Raw genomic sequence first — 13,878 nt, 5'->3', positions numbered from 1 at the left:
GTGGGGAATTGGTTTTGCAGTATATACACAGATTAAAACTTATCAAATGATATACTTTAAATATGTGTAGATGTCAATTACATTTCAAAAACCTAATAAACACATGTATTTGCAGCTATTTACTTTGTGTGTAGGTCAAGGGGTACTGGAGATTGAAGGGGCAACTCCTCTACCACTGAGCTACATCCCCAACTCTATTTTTTTTTTTAAATTTTGAGACAGGGTCTTGTTCAGTTACAGAGGCTGGCCTCAAACTTGCAATCCTTCTGCCACAGTCTTCTGAGCAGCTGAGATTATAGATGTGCACCCCACACACACCTATTCATTTATCTCAATCCCTAGAGCACTAAGGAAAAACCCATAATGCTCCATTCCCAAAATCTTGGACAACACTTTCCCTTTAACCATTCACACATTTACAGTAGGATTCATAATCTGAGATCCATGAATGGGCCTCAGTGAGATAATGAACTCCCCAAGATTATGTGAGAAAATGAAAGATGCCCCACCCCAGACGAAATCCAAAGCCAATATCACATTCTCAAAGGGTTAGTGATCTTACGAAAATCAGAGCTTTCTGTAAAGAGGGGAAGAATTTAGGGGTTATTTTCCTGCTTGAATAACAGAAGAATACTCTAACAATCCAAACCTAATTACTGACAGAACCCCACTGCATGCTGTGGAATGAGAATGCACACTCTTCCAAAGTGTCCCAGTTTATAAGATAAATTATACAAAGCCACCCCATACTTGGATGAAATAAGAATACCTCACTAACCCATTTACCCTGGTTAAGATCTGGTTACATAGTTTAATAGGGAATAGAGTCAGGTACAGCCTTTAATGCCAGAGATTAATGCAGATAGGAAAAGAGCTTTACAAATGCACCACTCATCCCAGGGCCCACTCAGTGGAGACAAGCCTGTGACTATAACCACACCAACATAATGACTTCCCTCCACGCTCCTATTATACGTTCTTCTACAATTCAATTCTGTAAATCTTTCATTCCAGTCCCATCAAACATAAACACCTAGCATAACCCTCAGGGTTTACATTTTCTATCTCAGGTAGAAGTAACCAAAAACTTATATGGCTCTACAATCCAGCAGAAGGAAGGGGTTTTTCCCCAGGTACATGTAAAACAAACAAAAACTCTCATCATCATTGGACATACACAGGGGAAATGGCTGGTCGGGCATCCTAGGCACAGAAGCTACACTCAGAAGGGAAACATACTGAGGGAAGACAATGTAGACAATGCTGATTTCTTAGAAAGAAATAAGGGATATTTCCAAAGGGAAAAGAAAAAGTACTGGAGAATTTGGGAAAACTCGATTGCTTAGTGGCAAAGATTACATCTAAGTCCGAGAAGGGAAACACGGTTCCTCCGGGAATAGGGCTGCTGAACGACTGGTACTCATGATAAGCGCAGAAACCAAGGATGCCACCGCTATGTGCCAGGCTCTCTTTTAAGCAGCTTATCGACTTGACTTGCAACTCTATGAAGAAACACTACCAATCTCAACGCAGATGGAAAAACTTAATTTGCCCGCGGTCACATCGCGACTAAAGCCACGGGCCAAGAACATAGAGCTAGGCCTCATCTGGAAGACCATTATTCATTCAACTCTACACCGGAAGTCAAGTTGGTAAGGGCGCAGGGGCGTGGAGGAAGGTGGCGGCTGATACTCGATGAGGGGTCTACAAGGGCTTCCCAAGACAAGCACGTGTAAATACACGGGACTCGGCGAGGGACGAGTCGGTCTGTGTTTGTTAAGGGAGGACGAAGGAATGCGAGTAAAAGAGCTCCCAAAAGGAGACGATGACTGGAAGCCTCTGGTCAGGTCATGGCGGGACGAAGCTGGGGCAACACTAAGAAGCGTGGGGAGAGGCGTACAAAGAGGGGGGGTCCCTTCCCCAGCTTCCCCAGAACTCACTGAGCACGAGCACAGGACGGTGGCCCATCATGGCGGCGCAATGCAGAGCTAGGTACCCAGAGCTGGAAGAACCGGCAGAACCTTCTGGAGAGAGAGAAGCAGCGAGAAGCCCAGAAAATGCTGCCTCTTCGGGGCTGACACCTAAACCCGCTAGCTTCTAAGTCGTTCGCCAATCACCGCAGCCGCCTCATTGACTGGCATGAAAACGGTCCAATCGGCAGATTAACCCCGCCCTACGCAAAAAAAACGGCAGAGCAAGGTAGATAGAGAGAGCGCGATGATGGAAACTGGAGAGCTCCGGCGCTTGCGCAATAGGGTGGCCGCTCCCGGCCGCGTGCGGCGCGATCTTCAGCTCCAGCGCCAGCGCCGCAGTTCGGGCAGTTGGCCGTACGCTGTTGCGCATGCGTATCAACTACAGGGGTGGGTGCTGGGTTTGAGGCTTTCGATTAATACCGCAGGTGAGGTCACGAAACAGTGTGTTGTCCCTCCGCATCTATCGGACTCTGAAGGCCAAGAAATCTGTGATAGTAGTTTTCATTCTTTTGTCCCAGCCTCGGTAACGGGGGAGTAGAGGGCGGGGCTTTGGCGCCTGGTCTGATGAAGGGTGCAGTGGGAGTTGTAGTCCTGTGGGGCAGGGCTGGGAGGCAGCGATCCTTCCCCCCCCTCCCCGTTTTCCGGGCTCGCTGGGAATCGTGGTGTAGAACTGCTCTTTCCCTTCTTAGGCGAATGCTTTCTACCGAGGCTGAGAGCGGTTTCGGGGAGTGACGGCTTCGCTTCCCCCGAGTTGTCCTTTCTAGGTCTCTTCTCCAGTGTTGCCGCCAGTGCTCCGGCGTCTGCTCCCTCCCGTCCGTCCCCGGTCGCTCTCCTCGCCCAGCCCCAAGTCCGTTGGACAGGGTCGGAGCCAGAGTTTTTAAATTGCCACCCTAGATAAGAAAAAGACTCATACTGCAGAAATTGAGCATGTAGAACATGAAGAATAAAACGCCCGTTAGAAGAAGGCTCTTAAGGCTTGGAATTGGTCTTGTTTCGTCCAGGAAAAAAAAAAAGTGTGTGGGGGGAATAACAATAGGAATAACTTTTGCAAACGGATGAAGGGAACGTGAAAAGAATGAGCAGTGGTCACTTACAATTAGCCATGAAGCAGAATACACACAGCTTGAGATCTGCTGGAGAGAACTTATGAAATTGTCATTGATAAAAAATAACATCAAGGGTTGTTTGATCATGTGATGCCATGATTCTTACCCTATTGGTGTTCAGGTGGAGAAGTGCACTGGTTATTCTACTAACGGAAAAGGTGTGTGGGTCGAGGTCCTGCTTCCCTTCCCTTACAAGCCAGACCTCCCTAACTGCTTAGCATTTGGGGAAATGATTCTAGTTGTTGTTGTTGTTTTGTTACTTGGTTAATTGGAAAGTATTTGTGTTTTCTGCATTCCCTACTAAAGGGAACATTTCTGTGCCTGGTGCCTAGAACTAGATCTGTTAGAGTAGCTACTCAGGGCTGGGGGACATAACTCGGTAGAGCGCTTGCCTTGCATGCACAAGACCCTGGGTTCAATCCCCAGCACCACCAAAAAAAAAAAAAAAAAGTAGATGCTTAATGATTATTTATTGAATAAATGTATCCTATGTAGCTCCTCTTAAAATTTAGAACAAGACTGTGTACAGGGATCTCAGAAGACTTGATGTTAACTAGAGTGAATGGAAACTCAGTTTGAGTGGGACAGTCCTGCTGGTGGGCAGGAAGGTGGTTAGGGCTGTCTGACTGCAGAGCCTATCCACTTAACTGTAGGTGGAATAGATTATTTTATCTGGGAGATCGATTATGCCATGGCTTGGACATAAATTAACTATCTCTTCACAGAATGTAAAGAGCAGTGGAAAAAAACATGGTTTTGAAGTCTACAAGCTCAGATTTAATTCTAGCATTGCCAAATGCTAATTGTGGAATCCCAAGAAACTTAAATTCAAATAATATGTTGACAATGCTGCGTACTTCAGAGGATCATTGTAAAAACTGTATAAGAGAATGCATTGTATGTAAAGCACCTTTACTATTTTCTTCTCTGATCTACCTCCTTTTGTTGCTTCCCAATCTATTATGTATTCTCTAGTCAGAAATATGGTTCTTAGCCTGGTGTGGTTGTGCGCACCTGTAATCCCAGCTCAGGAGGCTGAGGAGGCTGAGGCAGGAGGATCATGAGTTCAAAGCCAGCCTCAGCAAAAGCAAGGTGCTAAGCAACTCAGTGAGACCCTGACTCTAAATAAATAAAATTCAAAATAGGGCTGGGGATGTGGCTCAGTGGTCTAGTGCCCCTGAGTTCAATCCCTGGTACAAAAAAAAAAAAAGAAAAAGAAGAAGAAAAGAAATGTGGTTCTTAGCCAGGTGTGATGATGCCTGCCCAGGAGCTCAGGAAGCTGAGGCAGGAGGATGACGAGTTAAAAACCAGCTTCAGCAACGTAGCTTGCCTGCCATAGCAACTCAGTGAGACCCTGTCTCTAAGTAAAAATACAAAAAAAAAAAAAAAAAAAGAAAAGGCTGTGGATGTGGCTCAGTCATTAAGTGTCCCTGGGTTCAATCCCAGGTACTCCCCTCTCCCCCAAAAAGAAATGTTTCTTTCAGTATATATTGTGGGTAAAATATATTCTTCAAGCCTTACAGTCCTGTGGGAAACACGTCCCTGTGTGCCCACGAGTGGTTTATATGATTGGGAAGTACATGTGCATGGAAACTAACACATTTTTCAAATGGTGAGAAAAATCTTGAGATCTGAGTTTGAGTGTCTGTCTTTTTACCACTGCATGAGCCATCAAATGACATGACTGGAGCAGGGGGAAGGGAAGATGGAGGACCTGCAGTAAAGCTTAGAAAACCCATTTTTTGGAAAAAAATTTTTCCCACACCAAGAATAACTGTAACAGGGAATGTAGCAGATTTCCATTTTCTTAGGGTCAGGTTCAGTGACTGTCTAGACAGAAAGCATCTCAATGTGGCACCCATGTATGAAGACGCAGTGAATAAGACTTCTTCCTTCATACAATCTACTTGTCACAGTCTGCCCCCACTGCAAGACTGTCAGCTCCAGGAAAGTAGTGACCACACTGTTCCGTCTACTGTGGGGTCTTTAGGAAGGAGTTAGTTATTTCTTACATGTAGGTGTGAATAAATCAATTTGATTTGCGGGGACTGGTTATAGAACCCAGGACCATGAGCATGCTAGGTGAGTGCTCTACCACTGAACAACACCCCAGCCCTTTCCTTTCTTGATGTCAGTTGGTCTTTCTTTGTCTGGTTTGTTTTCTGGTGCTGGGGATCGAACCCAGGGCCTTGGGCATGCAAGGCAAGCACTCTACCAACTGAGCTACATCCCCGCCCCCAATTGGGCTTTCTTGAGGACAGTGATCTGTTGACTCCTCACTGTTCAGGCTCTTCATTCCTTTCTGATCCCAGCTGTTTTGCCTTTCCACTTATTGTCCTCCTGTCTACTTTGCCACCTTCTCTTCATTTTCCACACTCCTGAGGAGCTACTCAAAGGTCCAGTCTTCTCGTCTTGCTTCCTCTCGTTACTGTTGGGCTTGGAGAGCTAGTCTATTTTAGTAGCTCCTTCATCCCCTTCTGTGGCTGGCCTGGCAGTTTGACCCTTCACACAAACTCAGTGCCATTTCTTGCTTTTCTAGGCATTTGTAGAATTCAGTGTATCCCAAATGTGATGGTATTAATAGGACAGAACTCCTACTCAAACTGCCTTGAGTGAAAAAGGTAAGTTCTTGTCTTACACACTTGAGGACACTGGGTAGCTCACAGAACATGAAGGAGAGGTGTAAAACAAGGTGTCAGGACTGGCCCTGGGAATTCCGTGCCCATTGGTGGCTGTCTGTCCATGTGGCTCTGTCCTCTCTTGTCTCTGATCTTGCTCGTATCCACTTCTCATGGTATGCCGGCCAAATTCAGTAGTTTCCATGGGCTGAACTTTATGTCTTCTCAGAATAGCAAATCAAAAAAGTTTCTTTGACAAAGAATCCATATATTGATCTCAGCAAATGACTCTGGCCCAGCCTGCCTCACATGCTTACCATCTTGGATCAATGACGGTTACCAAGGGGAACGGGATACCATGATTGACTGGTATTGGGTCACATGCCATCCTTGATGGGAAAAGGGGGTTGATTGAAGTCTCACCAGTATGGCCTGGAAACTGGGGAAAGCATCATCTCCCAGAGGATGGGCTGCTCAGTAGACAGAAATAACAGACGTCTTTGATAGGGCTCCTCATGTCCTACAAATCGGTTTTTCTTCCTAACTGAACTGTTTTTGCCAAAGATAATTTATTTATTCATTTAAGAATCTTTTCCAGGGCTGGGGTTGTGACTCAGTGGTACAATGCTTGCGTAGCACATGCAAGGTGCTGGGTTCAATACCCAGCACCATGTAAAAATAAATAAAATAAAGGTATTGTGTCCAACTACAACTAAAAAGAAAAGATCTAAAAAATTATAAAAAAAGAATTTTTTTCATGTCCAACTCATTGTGTTTAATATCTACAGATTAATCAAAATATTTTAATCCTGTTTTGTAACCCTAAAAGGCTAAGTGGCTTCCCAGTATACTCAGGAGAAGCCTAAACATCTCAGATTTGCTAATGTGAAGAGGCCTCCGTGGCCCGCCCTGTCTTCTCACTCCGGACCCTGGCCGGCCTCCCAGGACGGCTCACCATTCCAGCTGTATTCTTCCTTGCTTGCTTGTTCACACTATTCTGTTTTATCACTTGAAATGTCTCTTCTGCTCAGGAAGTTTTCCAGGTTTTCAAGGTCCAGTAAATGACCTTTACCTGCATGGAGCTTTCTTTGATTATTGTACTCATATTAATCTTTTCCCCTTTTTGAAAACACTTGTTTTTACATTTAATCATGTACTTAATATAACAGGTAAAAGGCCTTCTGTTCATCTCAGACTATCAGGCTAATTTTTTTTGTTTTGTTTTTTTTTTTATACCAGGGATTGAACCCCTGGGTGCTTAACCACTGAACCACACCCCCAGCCCTTTTTGCATTTTATTTAGAAACAGGGTCTCCTTGAGTTGCTTAGGCTTCGATAAGTTGCTGAGGCTGGCTTTGAACTCGAGATCCTCTTGTCTCAGCCTCCTGAGCCACTGGGATTACAGGCATGCACCACCACATCCGGCATCAGGCTCATTGTTTATGTTCTCAAGTTATTATATCACTGTTTCACCTGCTTCTGATTTGTCTTCCTGTACTGAGAATAAGCACCAAAGAAACCATATCTTAATCCTCATGTGCATGCTCTAGCGTCTGGTAGGGTGGTAAGCCTGTGATGCCTACCAACAAGAATTTCACACTGTAAGCACATTCGATTTTAGCTTGTCCCACCCCTGCTTGATTTTCCTTGATCCCACTAGGATTTTGTCAATCTCTCTTTTTCCTAGCGTGTCAGGTAGTCAGGGCAGGGCCTGGCACCTGCCTTCCAGACAAGGTGCAGGGATTTCATAAAAAGCCCACTCCCTGTTAGAATGAGCTTTGATTTAGTTACCTCTGATTTTGTTCCAGCAAAAGAGGAAGGTAATGCTATGCCTCTTTGTCGAGCAAAACCGTCCCCCAGTTTTATTAATCTTCAAGCAAGTTCCCCACCAGCCACTTTCTTAAACATCCAGACGACAAAGCTGCCCTCAGGTAAGAGCTGGGGGGAGGTTTCCCAGTAGACCCTGCATTGGGGAGGCGGCTGAGCTTCCTTCTGTTGATCTAGTGCCAACTCAGTGTCAAAACAACTGTAGGTTTTTTGTTGTTAATTGTTTTTACTTTCACTGTAACTTATGGATTATTCAGTTAAATTGATCTCATTTTCTCCCCGGTTCTACCAAGTCGTATTGTTGCCTTGCTCAGCATCTTTGCTACACTATAGGCAGGAATGGAATGAAAATCTTACTGCTTGCTATTCTTTTTGATTAAAAGGTGGCCATGGAGAGAAATAATAAATATTATCTCAACCTGTGTTTCATTGAATTTCTGTTATTCATCTTTCCTTGGGAAATCAGTGGACATTTGAAATACCTATTGGGAACCCAGTAGTAGATAGTCATAGCCCCTGTTTTGGGGACCTCTGAGTCTAACAAAGAAGTCAAGAACAATAAACACACAAGCCACAGTAGTACAGTTACTAAGGTTGACTAAGAGCTGCCTGTGTATTTGAAAAATAAATTGATGTACCAAGAGCGGTTGAAGTTAGACAACAGAAAGAGCTTCAGGTCACTACTAATGGCACCATGCCACAAAGGGGAGGCTGAGGTCTCCCTAGCTCATCAAATGTTTGTTGAACACTTCTGCTAGTTGCTAGGGATTCACCAGTGAATGAATCAGACAAAATTGGTTGCCTTCCCAAAGTTTACATTCTAGAAGGGGGACTTAGACAAAAATAAATAAATAATCACAAAATATGCCACGTGTCCATAAATAATTTGGGAAAAATAAAATAACGGAGAGAGGGATGAGTTCAAGTTATGTTCTATTTTAAGTTAGTTTTAAATTTCAAATTTAATTTGAAAGCAAATTAGAATGTCACCAGGTAAGTCACACTGAGAAGGTGATAGCTGAGCCAAGGGTTGTGCCTGGAAAGATTAGAGAGAGCATCTTGTTGGAGCCATTCCAACCTTAGTACAATTACAAAATCTTCTGGTTTTTCCTTTTATTCTCCTTCCTAGCTCTTCCTTCAGGAGTTCATCACAAGCCCAAAGAATGTCTAGGACTCCTGGAATGTATGTACGCCAACCTCCAACTTCAGACCCAGCTCGCCCAACAACAGATGGCTATTTTGGAAAACTTACAAGCATCGATGTCACAACTGGTTCCTGGGAGAGAAAGCAAGAACTCTTCTCTCTCAGTTTTATCTCGTAATCTGTTGTTAAATCACCTGCCCCAATTCCGTAAATGAATTGTAGAACAAAGTTCTTGTGTATGTTTTTTCCCTCTCTTTCCCAGTAAGCCCCAGGTAGAATCAGCCATGTATGTTCTTCCTTCTCTTCCTCATCCTCCTCTTTTTTTTTTTTTTTTAATGCTAGGGATTGAACCTAAGGCCCTTAAGAACACACTGAGCAATACCTCCAACAGCTCCTGGGCATGTATATTTTACATATGGTTAATTTGTTTGCAAATTCGTAATGAGTGTTCATTGAGTAGGTCACTGTACAAGGCCCTTGGGAAGATATGTTACAGAAGAGCCAACTTGGTCAGGGAGGGTTATGGCCTAACAGGGCAGAGAAGACAGTTCACTGCAGAACTGAGTGGTGCTCTGAGTGGGAGGGGGCGGAGGTTAAGAGAGAACATTGGGGGTTTCTAGATACAAATGAACCAGTCTTGAACTCTTCCTGGAGAAAATAACTTTATGATGCTATTTGAAGAGAGGGAGGGATTGGATGGTGTGCAGACAAGTCAGGTCATTTCTTATCGGTTGGGAAACCTGGACAAAGACCTAGAGGCAGGAGAATAACCCCTCAGAAATGAGAAGACTTTCCCCCGATGGGTGAGGGGTGTGAAGTAGAATGCAGAGCAGCGAGGACAGACATGCAGCTTCCTCTGTGGGATGATTCTGACAACTCTTAGAAGCTTGAGAGAACCACTGGCAGCTTTCAGGTAGCACGAGGCCCTCATATTCTAGTAGAAGCACTGGGGCGAAGCATTTTTGTGTGGAGGGAGAAGGGAAATTGAGAGAGATGTATAAAGTAGTAACAGTGATCTAAGGGACACTACCACGGTCTGGATAAAGGGTTTGGAAATGAAGAGGAACAACGGGTAAATCTGAGCTATTTTGCACATTTGACATTAAAACACCAAGAAACAGCATCCTGAAATTTCTCAGCTGGGAAGCCAGGTAGCTTTAATGAGTGTTCTAAATCCTGCCGAAAGTTTTCAGTGTTTCAGAAGAAACAGCTGAGGTTGGCATGGTCATTTCAGTCACATTAGGACACCACCTTCCTTTACAGGGTGATTGATAAGTCACCCTGGAGACTGGGTCCTTTTTCCACAGATTTTCTGTGGAATGTGGAGAACATGAAAGGTTTATTAAGCTTGGATACAAATGGGAAGAAGAAGGGAGAAATTAGTGATTGAGAAGAGGACTTCAAATTGACCTTCAAGTCTGAAGCGTTTTCCAAAGAAACCTCTTTTATTTTTTATTCTATACCATTAAAGAGGGCAGAGTGGGTGGGCATGTAGTTCGGTGGTAGAGTACTTGCCTATCATGCTTAAGATCCTGGGTTCAATCTCTGTACCACCAAAAAAAGAAAAGAAAGAAGAACAAGAATAAGAGTAACAGTGAAACCTAAGGAACTGTCATTTGGCATTAAGGGAGAAATTCTGTTTACCTAGGTTATTATGGGGAAAGGAAAAAAAAAGTAAATAATTTTAGAATGGAAGAGATGCTCCCATAATTGTGGATGAGTATGTATCTAACTCTGGTTGGAAGAGGAAGGGCAAATTATGTGTAAAAGTTTCTTTTAGTCCTACCATCCCATTATTGTCAAGATGCAGTTGGGGGGAGTTACTGAGAATTGAATCAAGGGGTGCCTTACCACGGAGCTACATCCCCAGACTTTTTTTTTTTTTTTTTTTTGAGACAGGGTCTCACTAAGTTGCAGAGGCTGGGCTTGAACTTGCAATCCTCCTGCCTTGGCCTCCTGAGTTACTGAAATTACAGTCATGTCCTGCAAGGCCAAAGATTTAAATAAAATCTTAACTAGGTCCCTTCTTCCCGACCAGTGATCTCTCCGTTCAAACTTAAGGTTTTTTTTTTTTTTTTTTAAAGAGAAGAACTTTTATTTATTTTAGTTGTAGATGGACACAATACCTTTATTTTATTTTATTTGTTTATTTGGTGCTGAGGATTGAATCCAGTGCCTCACACATGTGAGGCAAGCAAGTGCTCTCCCACTGAGCTACAATCCCAGCCCCCACACTTAAGTTTTAAAAGCCATACTCAATGGAAAGATATTCCATATTCATAGATAGGAAGACTGTAAGTATTGTTAAGATTTTAGTTCTTCCCAACTTGCTCTACAGATGCAATGCAATTCCAATAAAAATCCCAGTGAGTTATATATGAATATCAACAAATGGATTCTAAAGTTTATATGGAAAGGCAAAGACCCAGAATAGTAATGCCACATTGAGGGAGAAGAACAAAGTCACAGGACTGAAACTGCCCAACTTCCAACCTAGTATAAAATTGTACTACTCAGGATAGGATGGTTTTGGTAAAAGGATAGAGATAGATCAATGAACAGAATAGCCTAGGAAAAGACTCACACAAATACAGCCAATTTTTGACAAAGGAACAAAGGTGATCCAATGGGGAGAGAATAATTTTTTCAGCAAATCAGTGTTGGAACAACCGGATATCACATCTAAAAAAATGAATCTAGACATGGACCTTATACCTTGCACAAGAAGTCATACTCCCTGAAAGGGCCTTGAAACAGCGATCAACTTGGCAGCAGCAGATACCCTTAGCACCCAGAATATAGTCTCTAAGTAATATGTTTTGTTGTTGTTAAGAAAGGAAGCTAGGGGCTGGGGATGTGGCTCAAGCGGTAGCACTTCCGCCTGGCATGCGTGCGGCCCAGGTTCGATCCTCAGCACCACATACAAACAAAGATGTTGTGTCTGCCGAAAAAAACTAAAATAAATAAAGAGAGAGTTTAAAAAAAAAAAAAGAAAAGAAAGGAAGCTAGGATCCTTAAAGATATGATTATTTCAGGTAGGAAAAAGTACAAGATGAGCTCAGAATATCGTATCCTAGTATGTAGCAAGAAGCTGGGGTTGTGGCTGAGTGGGAGAGCGCTCACCTAGCATGCACGAGGCACTGGGTTGGATCCTCAGCACCACATAAATGTAAAATAAGGATATTGTGTCCATCTAAAACTTAAGAATAAATATATTTTTTTAAAAAGTTTGCTAAGTTGTATCAAAAGAATAATCTAGGGGTTGGGGCTGTAGCTCAATGGTAGAGTGCTTACCTGGCACTGGGTTTGTTCCTCAGCACCACATAAAAATAAAGTAAAGGTTTAAAAAATAATAATCTAATTTGTACTTTTTAATTATTATTATTATTATTATTATTTTGGCACTGGGGATTGAACCCAGGGATACTTAACTACTAAGCACATCCCTAACCCTTTCTATTTTTATTTTGTGACAGGGTCTTGATAAGTTGCTTAAGGCCTTACTGAGTTGCTGAGGCTGCCCTCAAATTTGAAATCCTCCTGCCTCAGCACCCAAGTTGCTGGGATTACAGGCAATGTGCCACCACACCCAGCTGATGGTTCTGTATTCTGATATATGGTATATGGGTTTTGGCACACAAGTATGCACTTACCAAAATTCATCAAATGGTACACTTAAAATTTGTGCATCTCATTAGATGTAATTTTTCTCTGAAATTATAAACAACTATTGAACTCTAGTTAATGATGTGCATAAAGAAAGGCTTAGCCGTGAAGTATGCTGATTCTACAACTCTGAAATGCATCAAAAATTAAAAGTAGTGAATAGAATGGACAGATGGACAGATGATTATGTGAGAAAACAAATAGAAAATGCTATTATAGAATTTAGGGAAGGGGCTGGGGATATAGCTCAGTTGGTAGAGTGCTTGCCTTGCATGCACAAGGTTCTGGGTTCAATCCCCAGCCCCCCCCCAAAAAAAAAAGAAAGAAAGAAAGAAAGAATTTAGGGAATGGGCTCACAATCCCCATTATCAAAAAAACAAACAGTGGCTGGGGCTGGGGCTCAGTGGTGGAGCACTTGCCTGGCATGTATGAGGCACTGGGTTTGATCCTCATCACCACATAAAAATGAATAAGACAAAAGTATTGTATCTATCTACAACTAAAAAATAGTAAACAAACAAACAAACAAAAAATCCTATGCCTTCTCCCCAAAGAAAACCATTGTTTACCATTTCCTGTGTATTCTAGAAATCAATGTCTATATAGCTCAGCATGTAGAATAGATTTGAACTGAATATATTTTATATATATTTTTTATTCTTTTTCTAATGTATTCAATGGTAGTATATTAGTTTCCTGTCACTGCTGTAATAAATTACTTCAAACCTAGTAGCACAACATAAATTTATCTTACAATTCTGTAGATTATAGATCAGAAATCAGAACAGAGGGCTGGGGTTGTGGCTCAGCGGAAGAGGGTTCACCTAGCACGTGCGAGGCCCTGGGTTTGATCCTCAGCACCACATAAAAATAAATAAAATAAAGGTATTGTGTTCATCTACAACCAAAAAAATAAATATTAAAAAAAGAAGAAAGAAATTTGAATAGATGTCATTGGTCTAAAATCAAAGTGTCCCTTTTGGAGGTTTAGCGAGAACCTGTTTCCTGGTGGGTTCCAGTTTCCTGGGGTCCTCCTTCCTCCATCTTCAAAGCCAACAACATTGCATCTCTGTCCACTCTCTATTTTTCACCCCTTATCCATTCTCCTAAAGTCATATCTCCTCCTGGCCCGCCTGCCTCCCTCTCCCACTCTTGTGGTTGTTTTGGTAGTGGGAATTGAGCCCAGGGGCACTTTACCACTGAGACACATCTCCAGTCCATTTATTTTTTTATTTAGAGACAGGGGCTCACTGAATTACTTACTGCCTCGCTTTTGCTGAGGTTGGCCTTGAACTCTCAGTCCTCCTGCCTCAGCCTTCTGAGCCACTGGGATCATAGGTGTGCATCACCCCGCTTGGCTAATGACTAATATTTTTAATACTGCGCTAAATATCCTTAATTTGTAGGAAGAGATATTTGTGACTCTAGGCTAAACTCAGCAACATAACTGTTTATTTTGAAAACCAGCTAGAGGCATCACAGTACCTGATCTCAAAAAGCCCTACAGGTAGTACAATCCACAATAGCTAAGCTACAGATCCAGC

At 42.7% G+C, this 13,878-nt stretch overlaps 2 protein-coding genes across 2 annotated transcripts in view; one reads left to right on the top strand and one right to left on the bottom strand.

The window, feature by feature from the left end:
* Cct3 (chaperonin containing TCP1 subunit 3) overlaps window positions 1–2,099 on the bottom strand; it is a 16,208-nt gene extending 14,109 nt beyond the window's left edge. The window contains exon 1 of the mRNA XM_015502724.2: window positions 1,941–2,099. Coding sequence (XP_015358210.1) covers window positions 1,941–1,971 — 31 coding nt within the window. The 5' untranslated portion in view covers window positions 1,972–2,099. The remainder of the gene's footprint in view (window positions 1–1,940) is intronic.
* A 17-nt stretch (window positions 2,100–2,116) lies between these two features.
* On the top strand, window positions 2,117–8,896 carry Tsacc (TSSK6 activating cochaperone). The gene is made up of 3 exons (XM_015502726.2): window positions 2,117–2,398; window positions 7,506–7,628; window positions 8,666–8,896. Exons 1-3 carry the CDS (start codon window positions 2,218–2,220, stop codon window positions 8,881–8,883), a joined length of 522 nt encoding a protein of 173 aa, XP_015358212.1. The 5' UTR covers window positions 2,117–2,217; the 3' UTR covers window positions 8,884–8,896.
* Window positions 8,897–13,878: the final 4,982 nt, after the last annotated feature.

Source organism: Marmota marmota, unplaced genomic scaffold (genome assembly GCF_001458135.2).
Source record: "Marmota marmota marmota unplaced genomic scaffold, marMar, whole genome shotgun sequence".
Lineage (NCBI taxonomy): Eukaryota > Metazoa > Chordata > Mammalia > Rodentia > Sciuridae > Marmota > Marmota marmota.
This window is presented reverse-complemented; position numbering and strand designations above follow the sequence as displayed.